General features: G+C 42.4%; 1 protein-coding gene and 1 pseudogene across 1 annotated transcript in view; both read left to right on the forward strand.

Annotated features, from left to right (window-relative positions):
* The first annotated feature begins 2207 nt into the window (after positions 1 to 2207).
* LOC132654413 (small nucleolar RNA SNORA24) lies at positions 2208 to 2329 on the forward strand (annotated as a pseudogene).
* Positions 2330 to 14196: 11867 nt separating this feature from the next.
* The window catches only part of Ell2 (elongation factor for RNA polymerase II 2), a 67620-nt gene continuing 60980 nt past the window's right edge, over positions 14197 to 20836 (forward strand). The window contains exon 1 of the mRNA XM_021645614.2: positions 14197 to 14474. Coding sequence (XP_021501289.1) covers positions 14328 to 14474 — 147 coding nt within the window. The 5' untranslated portion in view covers positions 14197 to 14327. The remainder of the gene's footprint in view (positions 14475 to 20836) is intronic.

Consider the following 20836-nt stretch of genomic DNA (forward strand, 5'->3'; position numbering starts at 1 on the left):
TCCAACTACGAAGAGTTCAACCCCAAATAGTCTGTCTTTTAAAATAATATTCCTAAGCCTATCAGAGTTAAGAGATTAATAAACACAAAATAAAACAGGAGTTGAATTCAGCAACAAAAGAGAAAGGTCCTTAAGGTATACAGACCTATCCTCTGAGGCACTCAGGAATTCTCCCACCATCTCCATGTGTTACAGATCACTCCCTGAGGAGGGGATTGGGTGACCTTTCGAGAATATCGAAACAAAGAAAGCTTTAAAACTACAGAAAAATAAAATAAAATAAAACTACAAAAAGGAAATAGTAATGTAAAAATATTTTCCTTGTCTTTTTCTTTTTTTAAGAAGTTGCAAAGCTTGTTTGTTTTTCAGAGGAAAATAACAGCTGTACAAATACTTGATGAAAAGAACATTTACCCTGAGCTCACGCCCAGACTGGAAATTGAAGCATACCTGCTAATAAGATGAAAATTTCAATTTCCAGGCACTAGAAATCAAACTGCTATTTAAAAAAAAAAAATTCTCCCAATCAGAAATCATCGCGCTTCACTCTTACTAGTGCCACTCCTCCAAAGGCTGTCTTAAATAGGATGAGTCATAACTGCTGGGCCCTACCCACTGCCACTCGAGCAGACAGGAAGCTGGTGATTAATGACTGGTAAGGTATTACCATGGTCTGGCTGCTTAGGCGGAACGCAGGGCCTGCCAGTGGTGGCGACTTCTTAGAAGCACCTCAAGGGAAGTTTTGCAGATGGGAGTTTAGTAATGCTTTTCTTGTAATTGTGTGTGTGTCTGTGTGTGTTGCCATTAATTTGGGAAAACACAAAGTAAACGCCACAGGAGCTGAGGTCTCACTCTATCCAATAAAGGGGTGAAGGAAGTATGGATACCATTTATTTTAGGTTTACAATCAATATGTAAGTTGAACTTAGAAGATAATGAAATTGTTGGGGAAGAATTCACTTTCTTAGGTAACAATATTGAAAAGAAAACTGGCTAAAGTACTTCACAGAATCTCTTCCCAGCAGTGGTGTTCAAAGGCTAATTCTACTGTAAAGCTACAATGAACATGACAGTGCAATACTGCCAAAGGATAGACACATAAGCCAATATAGAGCCCGGAGGCCAAAAATAGGCCCACACAGATACTAGTCAATTGATTTTTGCCACAGGTGCAAAGGTGGGGAACTGTCTTTTTAACAAACAGTGCAACTCCAAATGCCAGAAAGTGAAGCCAGACACTCCCTCAGACAAAAATTAACTCAAATTGGGCAACAGAGTTAAATACCATTGGGAAGTTCTAAGACTTGAGGGAAAGAATGCAAGAGAAAATCTTTGTGAACTTGATCTAGGTAGAGTTCTTAAACACACCATCAACATATCATCTATAACAGAAAAAACTGATAAAAGTAATAAAGCCACAGACCCAGGGCAAATGTCAACAGGACATCTACTGACAACAAAAAAGTCTGTCTCCTCTCTCTCTCTCTCTCTCTCTCTCTCTCTCTCTCTCTGTGTGTGTGTGTGTGTGTGTGTGTGTACAAAACAAAACTTAACAAAATGAAAATAACTCAATATTCATTTTTTTCAAAAGGACAAAAATGTGAACACTTTGACAAACAAGATACACATGGTAAATTAAAGATACACATGAAACCAGCTCTGTAGCATTTGACACTGGGGAAATGCAAATGAAGGCCACAATTGAGACACTACCATTCTTAAAAGAGATAACCTAGAACCCCTGCACAGAGGTAGCCCATGGCAGTTCAGTGTCCAAGTGGGTTCCATAGTAATGGGAACAGGAACTGCCTCTGACATAATCTGATTGGCCTGCTCTTTGATCACCTCCCCCTGAGGGGGGAGCAGCCTTACCAGGCCACAGAAGATGACAATGCAGCCACTCCTGATGAGATTTGATAGACTAAGATCAGAAGGAAGGAGAAGAGGACCTCCCCTATCAGTGGACTTGGGGAGGGGGGCAAGCGTGAAAAAGGGGGAGGGAGGGTAGAATCGGGAGGGGAGGAGGAAGGGGCTTATGAGGGGATACAAAGTGAATAAAGTGTAATTAATTAAAAAAAAAGAAAAAAGAAAAACTGAGACCGGTTGGTTCAATCTAACAAAAAATACTTGCCAAGGAAAAGGGTTGTAGAAACACACATTATTCCAAAAAAAATGGTTGAGCCACACACACCACAGGTGCAGGTGACATTCATAGCCAAAGTAACAATGTGCATAAAGAAACAGCCTAGTGGAAGAATTTACCCATGCTTATTGGCAAGGCTGTCCCCATTTAATTGGTATCAGATTCTGATTTACACAAGCAACAGTTAAAAACCTGTGGGATACCAGGTATGCTTTTCAAAATTACTATTGAAGTATTTCTAAGAAAAGAAAAAAGAGAAGGAGGGGAGGAGGAGGAGAAACAGGAACAACTTGATAGATCAAAGTGAGTGTTTATCTTCTGCAGCCTGTGATTGGCTGAAATGCAAATGTTGTGACTGGCTGAGATTTAGTTGTTTGATATCCTCTTATCCTGGCTTTATCCAGGATATGGCTGTGTCCTAGCTTCAATAACATCATTAAGAATGCTAAGGCAGGAAAATTGGTAACTTGAGACAAGCCTGAGCTATGTAGGAAGACTCTCTCAAAATAAACAAACGGGATAACCTGTCTTGGTTAGGGTTACTATTGCTGTGAGGAAATACCATGACTCGGTGGAAAGGGTTTATTTTGCTCACACTTCCACACTACTGTTCATCATCCTGGGAAGTCAGGACAGGAACTCAAATGTGGCAGGAACCTGGAGGGAGGAGCTGATGCAGAGGTCACAGAGGGGTGCTGCTCCCTGGCTTTCTCTCATGGCTTGCTCAACCTGCTTTCTTAGAGAGCCCAGCACCACCAAAGGATGGCCCCACCCACAATGGGCTGGACATTCTCTACGGAAGTATTATCTCATTTGAGGTTCCCTCCTTCCATATTACTCTAACTTGTGTCAAGCTGACATAAAAGTAGCCAACACACCCTCTGCATACACACTGACAAAGGTATACTCTTAGTTTAGGTTACAACATAGTTACACATCAAGCTAGGGTATGGTTTACTATACAGGAGCTGTTTGGGCCAAATGTTGACCAAGGTTTAAATCGAAATTATTTCAGTCTCTTCTAAGATAGTGGTCCTCAACCTGAGAGCTGCAACCCCTCTGGGGTCGCATTTCAGGTATCCTGAATATCAGATATTAACACTATGATTCATAACAGTAGCAAAATTAGTTATGTAGTAGCAGCAAAATAATTTTATGGTTGGGGATTGTCTTAGTTAGGGTAGTATTGCTGTGAAGAAACACCATGACCAAGGCAACTTTTTTTTTAACATCTATGCCCCAAATGCAAGGGCAAATATTTATATTTCAAAGGAGAATGACAAGGGCACAGTTAAAATCAGATCAAATCAAAACCAAGATGGGTACAAAAATATTGAGTGTCTGATATTTAGGACTTAAGTTCTTCTGGGCTTCAGAGAACTTGAGAAAGTCCCCTCTCTGGCTCTGTCACAGACTCAGGCTCCACTTAATATCATATTGACAACACCAAACTGGTGACAATACAAACATCCATTCTCAGGTGAATAGTCAACATTTTATATAGCCATAAAATGGAATATTGTTCAATAGCCAAAAGGGAAAAATCCAAGGCAACTTTTATAAAGGAAAACATTTAATTAGTGCTGGCTTACACATTATCATCATGGTGGAAAGCATGGCAGTGTTCAGGCAAACATGGTGCTGGAGAAGGAGCTAAGAGTTCTACATCTTGATCAGCGGACAGCAGAAGGAGACTATTATACTGACATACCCTGAGCATATATGACCTCAAGGCCCCACCTCCACAGTGACATACTAACAAGGCCACACATCTCCCAGTAATGCCACACTTCCTAATAGTGTGACTCCCTGTGGCCAAGAATTCATGAATCTATGGCGATCAGGGATCAGACCTAATCACCACAGAAATCACCACAGCATGAGAAATGGTATTAAAGGATTGCAGCATTTGGGAGGTTTGAGAACCACTGTGCAGACAACTAAAATAAATGAAAACCTAACACTACTAAGTTACCAAATGCTAGGGTTGCAGAGAAACTTAAACCATCAAATACTTGTTATACATACTTAGCTCACCTGCAGGTATTTGCCCAAAATAAATATTTATGTTCAAGTGAAAACCATTAATGAATGTATATAGTAGCTAAATACCCCCAGAATGGGCACAACGTCAATATCCTTTAACCATTATATAAGCTGTGCAGTATTCACACACACACACAGTTTCCAAGCAACAAGAAGCATAAACTACAGATGCATACAGCAACATGGGTGAACCTCAAGTACGTTGTACTTAGTGAAAGGCCCAGACTGTTGGCCGCAGTTAGATGGGATTCTGGAAAAGGCAATAGTATAATAACAGAGCCTGGATCAGAGGTTACTAGAGATTAAGTATGAGCAGGGTGATGGTCTGAATTCAAATGGATAGTACATTTTCAAGAATATTCTTTGGTGGCTATGTTGGCTAATTTTATGTCAACTTGATACAAGCTAAAGTAATCTCAGAGGAGGAAACCTCAATTGAGAAATTGCTTGCATAAGATCAGGCTGTAGGCAGGCCTGTAGGGTATTTTCTTAATCAGTAACTTATGTGGGAGGGTGTGGCCCATGCTGGATGGTATGATTCATGGGCTTGGTGGTCCTGGATGCTACAAGAAAGCAGGCTGAGCAAGTCATGAAGACTGAGACATTAAACAGTGCTCCTCTATGGCCGCTATATTAGCTCTTGCCTCCAGGTTCCTGACCAGTATGAGTTCCTGCCTTAGCTTCCCTCAGTGAACTGTAATTCAGGCTATGTAAGACAAATAAAGCCTGCTTTATCCCAGCAATAGTAACCCTACCTGTGGCGGTGGCATAGAAAATAAAAATATTTAACACTGTTTGTCAATTATAGAAAGTTATATGGCCCAAAAGAAAAAAATACTATGTAAAAATGAATTTGAAAAGTTTATTCTAGTACTTGAATATTTTATAATAAATTTTAGGATAATTACTATCCAACCCCACCCCCAAATTCCTTCACATTTGATACAGTTAAGGAAATGTCTAATGCTATTTTTTGTCAAACATTGAAAGTAAGCATGCAACCAATCTGCTCAAACCTCTATAATCAGAATGCATGCATAAAACACATTAAATGTTTAAACTATGAGAGAGAAATGTTAAGAACCTAAACTTGAGGCAAAGATACTTAGCAAGTCAAAATCCACTTAACTCAGACATCTTTATGTAAAGTGAATTTTTCAATGAAGTAAAATTATGCTGTCCGGCTGACTATACTACTGAAATTTAATATAGCCTGCTGACTTCAGTCTCACCTTCAGTCACATTCATAATAAATCATCAATATTCTAGACTGTTCTTTTTAAGAAATGTGGGTACCTCGGAGAAGGGGAGGGGGGATAGGTAGAAAGGGGTGTGAGAGCGGGACTGGGAAGAGAGAAGAGAACAGGGGTCTGAGATCAGGATGTAAAGTGAATAAACAAATTAATGGGGAGAAAAGAACATGAGGAAGAACTATCTATGTCTCTAAAAACACACTGAAGAGCTTTACTTTATGATGGAGAGTGTTTAAGGTCAACATAACCTGCTGTGAAGCAGAAAAGAGAGTAAAACAAAGCAGGAAAATCATTGTTTTCAAAAAAGGAAAAGAAAAGAAATGTGGGTAGCTTTGGTAGAACTAAATATTCCTTTGAAGGTAAATCAAAAAGTGAACCTTATACTTTTTGTATTTTTTTGCATTGATTCAGTTGCAAGATAGTGAGAAGAAATATTGTAGTTCAAATAGCATGAGCTTTTAAATCATCTAGAATCATTTTCTTACATAACAGAAGTCACCTGTCAAGGGCAACAATTGGAGAGACAGAATCTGAAACAAAGTCCCTATGATTCTCAGTCAATGGCCATGCCTCTGGGATCAGATTACAGTCTCAAACACATTTCTGTTAATTGGTCATTATTAATTTGCTAAAACCATTTGAAAGTGACATCCCTGTTAGCATTGTGAATCAATGCTAGCTCTTGGAACTACATGGATTCTTTTCCTTTCCCAGTTGAAAATTGGACTGAATTGGACTGAAGTGAAATCTTTTGGTCCAGTTAGGACAGATAGTGTTTAGTGTACACCAAACTTTATTCAGTAGGTGTGTGGTCATTGTTAATAGCAAAGGGATTTTTCTAAATACTATTTCCAAATTATTGTTTGAGCCTTAAATTGTTCATCATCTCACTAAAGAATCCTGTTTCAAACTTCTAGCACAACACAACCTCTGGTCATTGGTCTCTCTGATTACTTCCCCCTGTACTCTCCTTTGCCCTCTATACTTTCCAAATCAAAGAGCTTTCAAGTTCCCCACCTGTTGCCTGCACCAACTTCCCCGTGAGATGTGCAAAACCAAGGCAACTTTTCATGGATCTGTAACAAATAATCATGCCTAAAGAACAGTAATGAATTCAGCACTTCCACTCCAAAAGTATGCAAGTGACTGCAAATGTCAATCTAGGAAGATCTTAGAAATACACAACATACACACACAAAGGCAACAAATATCAGTGCCAATATGAGTAGTTCACGTTGGCATAGTTTTAAATAGAAGAGAGTTGTGTGGGTGTTCAAGTGGGTTTGAAATTTGGAAAGACTCCCCAGTTCTTTTCTCACCCTCTTCCCTCATCATCTCCCTTATAAAACGTGTTCAATTCCACTATTATTACTCCAAGGGGTAGATTCTGAGACACAGACCCATATTTTCAAACTATTGCCCGACACTGAGTCCAACAATTCCTCTAATACAGGCCAGCTCTTCTCCTGATTTATTATTTTTCCTACCACATCTCACATACTCACCTCTTATACCTAAACAGCCTTGCCAAAACAGCCATGCTCCCTTTTAGAGCCTTTCATGTACTCCTCCTCTTCTCTGTTTTCATTATTAGTACTTGACTATGGGGTTCATTATATTTTGCTTCCTAACTTGGTTTCTATCCCCAACTATCTCCCATTCTCACCCATTACTTATTCTTCTGTCTCTGAATAGCTACAGTTTGGATTAAAGCACTCCAGTCAAGAGCCTTTACTAGTTCCCCATTGCTCCCAAGTCTGTGCTCCCAATTTTTTTTGTTTGTTTGTTTTGTTTGTTTGTTTTTAAGAAAGGTTTGTGTAGTCCCAGCTGTCCTGGAACTTGCTTTGTAGATGAGGCTGGCCTTGAACTCAGATATTTCCTCAGTCTCTTCAGAGATTAAAGATGTGCACCACCACTGCTTATGGGGTCTGTGCTCCTTAAGCCACAGGAAAAACTCTTCATAGTTTCTGCAAGTACCTTCTCGTGCCTCATATGCCAGTTAAACCACCTGCCTTTTCTCCAAGTATCTCCCACTAGTTCCCAACACCTTTATACTTAAAATGTTTCAGTACTTTATCACACAAATAATTCCTTGTGTTCTTTTATCGTGACTGTGACAGTCAGCTAATAGAAGCATCTTAAAGAGGGAGAAGTTTATTTTAATTCAGTTTGAGGAAATATCAACTCGTCCCTTGAGATGGGGATGACATGGTGGCCGGGTTTGTTCTGTTCATAATGAGGTATCTTTAGAAGGAGCTGACCCACATTCAGATGATCAGGAAACAAACTGGAAACCAGGCTATCACCCTGGAGTGCCACGGCAGTAGCTATGGCTTCTGGCTAGGCCTTACATCCCAAAGGTCCTACCACCTTTCAAAACAGCATCAGCAGCTGGGGACACCATTGAATCTGTGAGCCTGTGGGGGGACATTTTAGCTCCAAACCATAATACAAGCTTTATACTCTAACGCTCACTCTTCCACGAAGCTTCCTCTTACATACTGAGCTGACTGATTTCTAGCAATCTAGAACTCCAGTGTTATCAATTGATGTCTGTACAATGTTTCTTGTATAACAGGCCTTATCCTTGAGCTTATTTCTTGTTAGAATGCACTGCTTAGTTCTAGCTCTATAAATATTCTAACCTAAAAGTATCATGTTGCTTAATTTCCCAAATTCCAAGCATTAACAAAGGTCCTCCAATAGTATACTATAAACAGCCAAGGACCAAATACTTGAATCAGTATTTGAATAATTGATTGAAAATAAAATGTATGATTGTAGCCCTCTAAAGTTGAAGCAAAATGACCTTCCAAGTTTATAAGTGAGCTATATTTATTGTATATGTTCTGCCATAGTTAAGTACTAGAAATCATGTCATAAACTGGGATTTTCCCATGGGAACAAATGACATTATTGAGATGCTTTTAACCAAAGACACATTGTCAAATAAATCATGGAAATGAAAGACATATAATATAAGCAAAGAGATGGCAACTATAACATCTAATGATTTTGAATTAATAAACATGTATGTATTCTACATGTTTATCACACAAAAGGTTGTAATGCAGCACACATTATACATGCTATATATGAAAATTAAAATTAGTTTTCATAAATCTCACTAAAGCCACCAGTGCTAAATGGATCATTTTTTTCTTCCTATTTAAAAGAATGTTTAGTGTTGGCATGAAATGGGATGGTTCAAATGATTCAGTGTTCTTTCAACAGCACCAATAAAACCAGTTCCCAATGTGCCCATGAGGGTGCGACAAGGCATGTTCAATTTAACTCTTCAGACCTCAGAGCTCTGTCCAAAAGTAGACTATTAGATCTGGAAAACAAAGTCTGAGATCTGGCCTGGCTCTATTACTCATAACTTCTTTGAGCCCCCCTGACCTCAAGCATAAGAGTCTATAACAGCAGCTACCTCACAAAGTTCTAGGGAAAAAATTTCAGAGATAATATAACATAATTACTTTAAACTATATAGGCTTACTAAGCTAGTAAACCTGATATAGGGGAGACAGGACTATAATCTCAGCACTCAAAAGATGGGACATGCTGAGATTGAGGGAAGCCTGAGCTTTACAAGGGAGACTGTTTCTTGATGATGAATAATATTTGTTCACTATTAGCATGTTAGAAATGAAAAGCTGGACAGACAAGTAGCACATTCCCCTTCTACCTAAATCTTTAATTTATTTGGAAACATGTGAGCTTCTTTTTAGCACTCTTCTTAGAATCTTTTGAACCTTCGCACTATGATGAAAAGCCATAAAGAAATTGTCTTGTGTGAAAACGAGATTGTTAGTCACTGTGTTACAGACTGTTCTCTGTACCTGCATCAAGAATGAAAACTGTTTTGTTTTATTTTGTTTCCTTTAGCTTTGCTTGTTTGTTTGGTATTTTTGGTATGCAAGAGAATAAAATATGACTTTTCTTTCCAAAGGGCATACAACCTCCTAACTATGGCTCTTCAAATGGGGGGAGGAGGCAAAAAAAAAAAAAAAAAAAAAAAAAAAAAAAAAGAAAGAAAAGAAACAGAGAAAGAGAAAAAAACCCAACAAACAAAAATCATAGAAAAAGCAGCTTATTGTGTGAGATTTCTGGGTGCTTGTGAGAGATCTCCAAGGAACCAGGCCAAGAGTCTTGTGATCTCGGTTTCTTCAAAAACACAGCATTGTTCTTGGATTATGGTTTTGTGCCCTCTCAGGTGTAGTGGATAGGACTGAGTATACTTCAGATTATTTATTACAAATGGCCATTGTTACTTCTTATATGTCTCTATGGAAAAACATGTTTTGTCACATGGTGGCTTACCTGCCATGTGTAGCTTGCCATTGCGAATGTACACTCTACATTGTGGGACTCTTCTTAATTCTCAGTGTATAAATTATCTGGTGCTCTGAATAAAGTTGGCTATTGCATGAGACTTTAGTCCATTTTATTTATTGACTCCATTCTCCCAAGTCCTGCCCACCTTTAAAGCCATAAATAGCTTAGAATGATGTTAGAAAAATGTAGTATTAGATCTCTACAAGAAAAGCTATTGCATTCGCTAGATCTAAAAGGAATACAGGTAACCCTGTCTATCAACACTATCACTACCCAGCTCCAAGCTTGAAGGAAGAACTAGAACAGAAGAGGATGCAGGGATGCTGGGTGGATGGATATGGTAGCAAGAAGTTAACCAAACTTTACCTATACCCAATCAATCATTTAAAAGAGTCAGACTGTTCTGAAATGAAGAAAGACCCTTGGAGACTAAGTGTAGAGGAAGATGGTCAGAGACGGATAGCCTGTGGGAAGAAGCAGGGTCTGCCTGTGCCAGTATATGCAAAACCCAATCCCAGTGTCCTAGTATCCAAGAGGGAGCATGAAACTGGTACCTGAAGGACTTCCATGAAGGGCAATCCCTTTCAAAAATCATTTGACCTGGGCCTTCTCTGTATATGTAGCTACAGAAAGCCTCACCCTCCATTCCCAACCTCCACACCCAGCTCCAGATAAACATACAGTCTATAGAAATACACGATGTTTGTCAAAACCCACTTCAGCTTAGGTTCTCCGGTTCTTTTTATCTATACAGCACTGTATCTGTGACCCTTTCTAACAAGAAATTATTAAACAAGACCCCACTCTATTGTCCAGCATGGACTGGAACTCTTTCATTCACCTGCCTCGGCCTCTCAAATGCTAAGATTGCTGGCTTGTCACTATGCCAAACTCAAAGACTTTTTACTGTGCAGAGAATAAACATTAAAATGTTTGTTTAGATGCTAATAGAAATCAAAAGATTCACATAAAAAGTATTGTCTTCTAGCTTTGCTTAAAATTTAAATCTATCAACACTGGACCGCTTCAAGATCACTCAATCTGCTGTACCAAGAAACTATCGGGCCTTTAAATACCCCCCAGCAGCTCATAACCTAGGACCACCATCCCTATGACATTTCGTTTGGTCTGCTTCACTTATTTAAGTACCGGATGGTTCCTGTAGATATTACAGACATCTGAATTGGTTGTTAAATATGTAGCAACCAGAGATGAGGGTTCCCCTACATCTGATGGCCAGACAATTTCTTAATGGTCAGGGAACCTCTGCTTAAACTCCACATGTACACATGAGAGTCATGCTAAGCCCTGCCTCAGATTTCTCCCCTTCATCCTTTTGTGGCACTAAAGTAGATTTCCTTCTGAGTGAAATACAGCAATAGGTATTCAGTGTATTTGGTGTGTATAAGCTCTAGATGAAAAAGCTGATTCAGACCCACCTCTCCCAATTATAATAGGTAAGGCAGGTTACTCCTAGATTAACTGGGTCTCTATATGGATGAATGAATAAATGAAATTCATAAAATGAATGAATTTTTATTGGCTTCTCACCATATGTACCACATCAACTTATCAAGGATCTACTTGGCCCTCAACAGACCTTTAAAGTTTTACCACCTCCACAAAACCTCCCAAATTTTTTTCTTTACATTTTTAAAAGCTCATCACCAACATATCCAAATTAGCATTTGCTAGTTCCCTAATTGCTTTGCTGTGTGTTGGTTATTCACATTTATACAGCAAACTCTCCTGAAAACCATAAGGTTCTGTTTTTAAAAAATTTCCCACGTTTCACCTAGCTGGCATTCAACAGAAAACATGTATGCAGGGTTAACTGTCCCAAAGGGCGGCTTTCATCAGCCTCCTTCAAACTAATTATCCTTATGGGCAGCATGCCTTAACCATCAGATTTGGATTGGTGTAATCAATCAAATGTATCAGCATGTAACAGTGTGCATGAAGACTGCTCCCATTCCCAGTTTGAAAGCTCAGAGTGGGGGGGAAAGTGCAAATAAGCATTAACTTGCTACAACAGCTTATTATCCATTAAAATAAGGTATGAGAGAAATATACCTAAAATTAAGAAAATAATCAGCTGCTAGAAAGGAAGGGAGAAATTAGACATCTGAAAACTCCCCCACCTTTTGGATGTCATCAGAGTTCTCAGTAAGAGGATACTAAGTTAGGATGTCCCGTGGGCGGGGGATTTACCCACCCTCACCGGAAAAGCAGTGGGATTCAGGCTCAACTTGTTCTAGTCATATCGCCCCCATCTCCATCTTCACTCCGCCCCCAAATAACTAAGGCTTTAGATATGTGGTAAGTTCTTCCCTATAGAAATAAAAATTAAAAAAGAAGAAGAAGAGGAGGAGGAGGAGGAGGAGGAGGAGGAGGAGGAGGAGGAGGAGGAAGAAGAAGAAGAAGAAGAAGAAGAAGAAGAAGAAGAAGAAGAAGAAGAAGAAGAAGAAGAAAGAATAATTCACACAAGAATTCCTTTTCAGACTATATTTCACCTAGATATGAAGTATTTGAGTAAGGTATTTTTATGAGGAAATGTGAAGCGTTTATTTTCCCCTGTAAAAGTAAATTTCTTAATTTACCCTTTGTTATTGCCAGAATTTCCTTATTCAGTGGATTTTAGGAAGCTGACACTATATAAACACTACAATAACAGGTGTAAACCAGATTTTAACAGAACCAGTACTAGTGGGCTGAAATTAAGACAATTTACAAAGTGACGATCTCTCCTGATGAAACTAAAACTGGGAGCCGCGCTTTTATTTAATCTCTATACTACAAAAAGAATTTCCTCTAAGACTTGCAGTATATACGTAGAATGCTTAAGGGTCTGGAAAAAGGTGGGGATTCTCAGGTGTGGGGTGGATACAGAATCGGAGATCATCATAGCCCAAACTGCATTTAAAAGCTAGAAAAATACTGATTAAATACCGATAAAAAGAATCTCCGAAAAACATGAAGTTTACAATATGAAAATACGCATGTACACCTCAATTTTTAAAACAAAAACGAAGAGGGAGTATGTTTGTAGAATGCCAGCTCCTGCTCCAAATCTTTCACTTGTCTTTGTTGTCGTTTGATCAGTGTTTCCTGTTGTTTCTATTTCACTGCTGCTCCTTTTTGAGCAAGGTTTGTAGCCCAGGCTGGCCTCGCACCCTCCACAGTCAATCCCCCAGCCTAACAGCTTGGCAATTGTTTTTTGTCCTGTGTTTTTGATCATCCAATTAATTGGCCTTCTCAGGGGAAACCTATCTAGTCTATCCACACATGGCTTAACGAGGGCTGGCTTAGCTGCCTTCCTTCAGCCATGCCCACACAGAGCATAACCTGGAGTGGGAAGTACACCAAACTTCCTCGGCCTCTACCTCCTCCATTAAACCTCAAAAAGGCCGTGTCGCAGCCTAAAGTCTAGCCAGGTTTTCTCACAGTCCTCTGAAAGGAAACGTACAGCTCTCAAACAGATCCAGGGAATGGGTGGTCTCCGTGTTTCTTTTCACCTAAGCCAAGGCCAACTCACTCCTCTAGGGTCCTTTGAAAGAAGAAACTCCAAACAACACAGCGCTCCCGTGCCACATAAAAGGACATCACCGCGATCACAGGGTGAGCTCCGGAGCGTGTTCCGTTCCGAGGAGATCACACGCAAGAACGCGCTGGCTTTGGACGGCTTCGAGGCCCAGCTCTACCTATTGTCTCATGCCCACCACACACCGCACTTAATGGCTCTGATAACTCTGTGCTTAAGTTGCTCCACACAGTCTCACACAGCTACTAAAGACTACAGCCGACATGGTGATTTCAAGTCTGGAATTAAAAAAAAAATCCTCAGCTTCGCTCCAGGACCCAACTTCCTTTTAAGGAAAAGCGCTCCGGAGACCGCCTGCTGGGTCCGCCCCACGGAGGCGCATCACGGTCCGAAGCTTCTGCAGCTGTCGGGAGCCGAAGCCCGTCCTCGGTCACCTGTCCTGCCTCCGCCCGTGATGAAGGCGATCTCCACCTCGGTCCGCAGAGACCGGCGGACTGCGTTGCCGCGGCGGGCCACTGTTACCCCTCACGGGGCGGGGCTCCGACTGTGGCGACGGGACCCGGTAACCTTGACACTCAGCTAGCAGGGGATCCCCCAAATCGGCTCAGCCAATCGCCGCGGGCGAGCCGGGACGAGGCGTGACGTCAGGTGCGATTAGCTCGGCGCGTCAGCCCGACGTCAGCCTCTCTTGTGTCGGACGTCCCGTCCCGAGAGCAAAACTCCGGCGACTTTGGGCCCCGCCCCCTGGAGGTGAAGCGCGGCCAATGAGGGCGGCTCCGTGGGGCCCAGGCCAATGAGCGGAGGCCAGGGCGGGGCGTTGGCTGGAGGGTGGGGCGGCCGGCCGCCGTGGAAGCCCGGGGTCCGGCTGCGCGCAGTACATGACAGTACGTCAGCAGCGGGATGGCCGTAGCTGTGGCGGCGGCTGCAGGAGCCCGAGCAGCCGCGGCCGCAGTGGAGGCTGGAGCCCGAGCGGCGTCCGCGCTGGCACCCCGGGGAGTTTAAGATGGCGGCGGGGGGCGCGGCGGGGCTGCGGGAGGAGCAGCGCTACGGGCTGGCGTGCGGGCGGCTGGGGCAGGACAACATCACCGTCCTGCATGTGAAGCTTACCGAGACGGCGATCCGGGCGCTGGAGACCTACCAGAGCCACAAGGTGAGCGGCCGGCCGGGCGGCGCTCGCGGCGGCCACCGCGCTTCTGCCGGGCGCAGCGCCGGCGGGGCGGGCGGGCGGGCGGGCGGCCCCTGGCGGCGGGGTCGGCGGGGCCGGGCCGCCCGCCGCTGCGGCGCTTCCCGGGGTCCCGCGGACACAGTGCGGTGACCCGCCGAGGGGGCGCGCGCGGCGGCCAGTGAAGAGGCGACGGCTGGCGGCCGCGGGGCGACGCCGAGAGGCGAGGGAGCGGCTGAGCGAGGGCCGTCGGCGCTCCGAGGGGCGAGGACGCGGCTTGAGCTCTCGGGACTCGGTGACACCGGCACCCCGAGAGTAGGCGGGCGTGTCCGCGGTGTGCCGGGGAAGCCGGGCACCGCGCCGCGGGGAGGGGGAGGGGAGCACACCTTGCGCTCCCCGGGATTCTGGAACGCCGGCTCTTTGGTTGGGTTCCCGGACACGCACCGCGGCCCGCGTGGCAGCAAACCGACTCGCCCTCGCGGAGAGAGACATCAGGAGACTCAGACACCACTAGAGCCGGGAACAGGACGACAGGTTCTGGGGAAAGAAATCCTCGGAAGCTCGGCGTAGCCAACAGACGCGCCGCGTCCTGTGCTGACTCGCTGACTGGTGGCGAGGAGCGGCCGGGCGGTTAAGGGGAGACTCGGGGCGTCTAGACTCGGCTCTCCTCCCTGCGGAGAGAAACCTGAGGTCTCCTTCTCTTACTCCGAGCGCCTGTCTCCACTACAGGAAGAAGCTCAGAGGCACATACCGAGTAGCTGGACTCCAAACCCAGGAACGCTTTCACACCAAAGAGTGGGCCACCAAAAAGACAGTTTAACAAGTTGGGGGTACAAGGAAGCCGATTATGGACATGTAAGGGCGGGAGAGTGAAGTTGGGACACGAAAGTGGACGCATTGTCGAAGGGGAAGGCAATACCATATGGGGGAACCAATAGCATTTTGTTCAGAGAGGAGAGAAAGAAAAGAGCTACAACCCATAGGGCATTCTGACCAATAGCTCAGTGCCTACTAAAGAATATATTCCAGTTGGTCTCATAAATAGGCACAGTTCGGCAGAAGGACACCCGCCTCAGATCTCACATACTTAGATAAAAGTGGAGAAAAGAATTAGCATCTGTTGAGCTCCCACTAGTGCCAGGCACTTTAAATGCATATAGGGAAAAACAGAGCCACCAGAGACACAAACCTGGGCGAGCAGAGCTTCCAGAGGCTCTCACACACATGCATACATGCTGAGGAAGGCACAACAGTTGTGTGTATATCTTGGAAGTATATGAGTTCACATGACAGAAAAAGGAAAGATTCAGAGCATCCTGTCTCTGACTGTCTGTCTCTCTCTTTCTGAGGCTTCCGAGGAATTGGTTGGGCATATGTTATGTACAGAGAAGCATATGGTGAAAAATAGTCAAATTTTTTGGGGAGTTGAAAGGAGGGCAACAAGGAGGAGTGCAAGTATAGGGAGAAATACACCGTATCCCCAGGGAGAATACCTCTACAGCTAGGAGAACAGTATACAGCCACCAATAAAGACACAAAGATATAGGAAATAGCAAACTGGATGTGCCAGTAGCTACTCTCCAGGCAGGTTCACAAACAGAAAGAGGACAGCACCAGCCTGGAATGGGAGGCCATCTGGGGAAAGCCAGATACACAGGCAGGCAGGCAGGCAGGCAGGGGGGCCAAGGCTGGCAGTGGAGAGAAACGCAGCCCTACAAGATAGGGAGATAAGGTTGTGGGTTCCAAGGGCATAGGAAGGAATGACAGTGGGAAGAAGTTAGGTCGGGGGATATAAAGAAGAGGAGGCCAGCACACTGTTTAAAAAGACAACAAAACAGACCTGGGGATACAGAAACACTGAGATACAGCCGGGTGGGAAGTCATCTCCTAGAACTGGAGGTCTGTCAGCCACTTTGGGAAACAACGGGCCAATTGTACAGTTAAACAGTGATATTGCACCACACACTGGTTCGTGGAATTGGTGAGGTGAAGAGGCCCACTTGAAGAAAAGAGAAGGCAGTGCCCAGGATAACTAAAGTGACAGAGAAGCCCCAGTGTCCACTGATCTGCCTGTCCTCTGGGGCCCTGGAAGGGAGTTTGTTTTGTTACCTTTGTGTGGCCTTCATTTCTGCCTAGTGTTTCACACTTGGAATTAAGGTTAGAGTGCCCAGCTCACTTCTGTTTATAAGTCAGTATCTTTCCAGAGACAGAAGATCAAGACTTGTTTCTCTGTCACCTCTCTACTGAAGTCAGTGACTTTGTTTTTAACTGTCCTTAATGACTAGTACTAGCACTCATTTTCCATTTCTAGCATGTAAATTAATGGATCGGAACAGTCACATGTCTCCATTTTTCTAAATGTGAAGCCTGGTAGATTAAATTAGTCTTAAAATTCTCCTTCCCCTGAAAAACTGGTGATAGAAACAGTGGTATGCTGCGGGTGGGAAGGGGTTGAATAAGCTGACTTAGCCCTTTCTCTTGGACACCGCCTTGTTCGGAGTTAACCAGCTCCTGCCCTTGGTGTGTCATGGAAGCTGCGCTTGTTTTTTTTGTTGTTGTTGTTCTTGTTTTTTGTTGTTTGTTTCTTTGGTTTTGTGTGTGTGTGTGTGTGTGTGTGTGTGTGTGTTTAAGAAACACTTGTTAAGAGGCTTGGAAATCAAGTCTAACTTAAGGTGAAAATGACAAGTCTGTTGTAGGAAAATGGGAAGAAGATAAAAGCACTGAAGGCTCCTCTCTGTTGACCTCACTGCAGGGTACTCTGAAATATATAGCTTATGCCTTCCCAGGCATGCCTGGGTGCCTCTCCTGGTTCATCCAAACCAGGGCTCCCCATCTGACACAGTAACAGCTGCTAGCAGTGGGTATCTGCTTAAACCCTTTTATCCTCCGGTGGAAGGGTATTTGTTTGGTCTTTTTCACTTCCCATCAGCAGAAGTAGGGTTCATGACTTTAAATCGTAACTGCCGTTTGAGACTGTTGGCTTGTGGTAGATAATAAGAGGAAAGCTTTGGAATGGTTAAGCTTATCATAACTATCTGGGCTGGGGAGGGGGTGGTGATTTTTATTTCTTACAAAAAACAGCACTTGCCATTCTTCTACTAATAGAGGAGGGTACTTGGTGACAAATGGCTACCAAAGAAGCTTTGAGTTATAAAAAGAGATGATGAATTTTTAATGATTTTCTAAGGGCCAAAAGTGTTAACTTCATTTGTTAAACTAAGCATCAGGACTCCAAATTATTTTGTCTCCTTGATTTAGTCTTCTAAATAACCCATTTGGCATAAGGCTTCACAGGAGTAGAGATAGGATTTGGAAGCTATGATTTAGGCAAGTTATATAATTCTGTATATAATTCTGATATGATCAAGCAAATGTACTGGGTTCTCAGGGCTCATTGGAACAGAATCTGATGGAGGTATTTAAATCTTGGTCTTCCCAGATCACACTTCTGTATTGTTTCATGACAAAATTTTGATTTGCCTTCATTCAACTTTTTTATTTTAAGAGAAGAAATTTGGAGAATGTTTGTAAATGGACATGGGAGTGCCTGTGAGTTACAGGTGGAGTGCTTGTTTGCTAAAAGTTGCTTTTCACGTATTTTGAATATGTAACCAGTTTCAAAAATGCTTATATACGAAATAATACCTAGAAAGTTCTTTTCATGATTTATAGAAGTATTCAGATATTCTAATACAGATATCCAGGATATCAAGTTTTGTCTAAACATACACAGATGACTTTAAATTAAAAGGACAAGGAACCAATTGTAAGTTACAGCTTTATGATCTGTGATTGTGAGGTCTGCGTGTGCTAAGTATATGTAAGAAGATCTTATTACTAATTTATATTTTCCCCAAATGTCAAACTGTATATAAGAATAAAGTACATTTTTAGCTGACTTCCTTACTAATGTAGCTTTCTTTCTCTTGATATTTTAATAATATACTTATATGGAAAAAACATCTCTAAATACTGTTTTAGATTTTGTTATTGTCAAGTCCATGAATTTGGTCTTTTTAGATTCTGAGGCCGCACACTGAATGTAGGGCCTCACACATGCTAAGCAAGCATTCTACCACTTGAACTATAGCCCCAACCAACCCCTTTTGGAAAAAGAATCTCATGCGTTTCCAGGCTGGCCTAGAAAATGCTATGTAGATGTCAGTGGCATTAAAGTTCTGATTCTCTAGTCTCACCTTCCAAGTCCTGAGATTGTGGCACTGCCTGCTGTGTGAAGTAGTGTGGGCATCAAACACAGGTCTCCTGTGTTAGGTAGGTACCTGCTACCAACTGAGCCTTCTGCCAGGGACCCATTTGCTGCTGCTTCGGTTTCTTCTTTTGTTTTCAGACAGGACCTTACTGATGAGGACTGGCTGTGAACTTTGTAGCTCAGGCATGTCTCCTTGAGTTACTAGAGCTGGCCTTGAACTTGTCAGTCTCTTAGGCACACCTTAACCTTATAACTCCCTTATCTCAGCCTTTTGTAAAGTTTGCTTAACTCTTCAAAAATATCTGGGTAATGGTGGTGCACTCATTTAATCCTAGCACTTGGGAAGCAGAGTCAGGTGAAACTCTGTGAGTTCAAAGCCAGCCTAGTCTATAGAGAGAGTTCTAGGACAGCCAGGGCTACATATAGAGAAACCCATATTCAAAAAACAAAACAAAAAAACAAAGCTTCAAAAGTAGTTGGCTCAAATATTATGCTTTCCCAACTATAACATAAAAGTCTAACATGGTTGTTTGGGAGCATAGTTGTTCTTTTTTCATTCCTGAAGATGAGTTAGCAACGGCCTTTTTGTAGGAATCAGTTAATTCCTTTGTCAGCTCTATTGGCTTGAAATTATTATTTTGCTTTGACTAGTGTCATTTAGAAAAATGTTAATTTGAATTGTTTTTACAAGTGTACTTAATTTTTAGTGAAGAGCTTGTTATTTGTACTTAAAAATTATCTATTATTTCTAACCAAAACATATGGTCTTAAATTAGCCTCCTATGTTATTGTCTTTCATAGTAGCTCCGGGTAGTTTGTCACTTTTTTCTTTAGTCCTTGCTTCAACAGGTCATATGACAGGCTTCCATCCCTCAAGCCTTCTTCCAGATAAATTTTTCAGCCATTGATTCACTGTGGTTTAAGACACAGAAAATTATCCCATGCTTTCTCCTCCTTGCTCCCTAATAATTACGTCTCTTAATTTTCCTGAATCTACTTTGTAAATCCAGAGGATCTAGACTTGCTGCCACAGCAGTGCCAGTGTTGTCAAATGTGCTTATTAAGTAAAACCATGAGGTTTGCTGTAGATTTCATTTGTTTGGCTTCAAAAATGTAGCTAGATTAATTTCAGTATTGCCTACTTTTATCTTAGTCCCATTTTCAGTCAGAACTTGATCATCATGTGCTTGTATTTTTTTAATCAAGGAAAGATGACTTCATGCCCCAATTCTGTGCCATTTAAAGCATTTATCCAAATGCTCAGTTAGTTCCCAGTACTTCTTCCTGAAGAAAAGTAGTAGCCAGATTGCCTAAAAAGATAGCTAGGGAACCTTGGCACCCATATGGAAAAGAGAGAGGGGGGGGAAAAACATATGTGAAGGTTTGGAGCATGTTCAAGAAAAGAATTTAAGAGGAAAGGAAGATAGAATTCTTGGAATGGCCTCCAGGGACTCTGATCAAGGAGAGTCCCTAGGTTCAGCCTTTCTATTTGCTCCTTTTGCACTCGGGAAGATTACAGAGGTTGTGCTGTAGGACTTGTCAGGTAGTTGGTGAAAGGGCCAGAGGAAGTCAGTGCTTGGATCATTTGTAACAATTTGCAGTGAAACTTCCTTTGCCATAAAGAGGCTCTGGAGCCACACCATCATCCAGCCACTTTGGGCCAAATTTATGTGGAAGGTTTGAGAAGGTCTCTCTATGATATGATGGGCATTTCTGATTTTATAGTTTAGAATAGAACCTCACATTTACTCTCCTACATACCACAGAGCTGCATAGAACATTTCCTATGACCTAAGCAGAAATCTGGAAGAGAATATAATAAATTGATGGCTGTGTTTCTGCTGCCAAATTAAAGCAAAAGGACATGGAATAATTCGCTGTTACCAGGCAGAAGTCCTTTTCTCTGTCTTTGTTCTATTAATGTTTCTTCATAAAAAAAAAAAAAAAAAAAAAAAAACTTCTTTCCTAAATTTCTACCATCTGCAATACCTGCTGTGGTGCTCAGGATCTTGTGAATAATTTTGAACTTCAGAAAGAGCTAGCTTAAGAGTTCCTACTAGAAGCCAGGTGGTGGTGCACACCTTTAATCCCAGCACTCAGGAAGCAGAGGCAGGTTGATCACTCTCTGTGGGTTCTAGGC

This window comes from Meriones unguiculatus, chromosome 5 (assembly GCF_030254825.1).
Source record: "Meriones unguiculatus strain TT.TT164.6M chromosome 5, Bangor_MerUng_6.1, whole genome shotgun sequence".
In the NCBI taxonomy this organism is placed as follows: Eukaryota; Metazoa; Chordata; class Mammalia; order Rodentia; family Muridae; genus Meriones; species Meriones unguiculatus.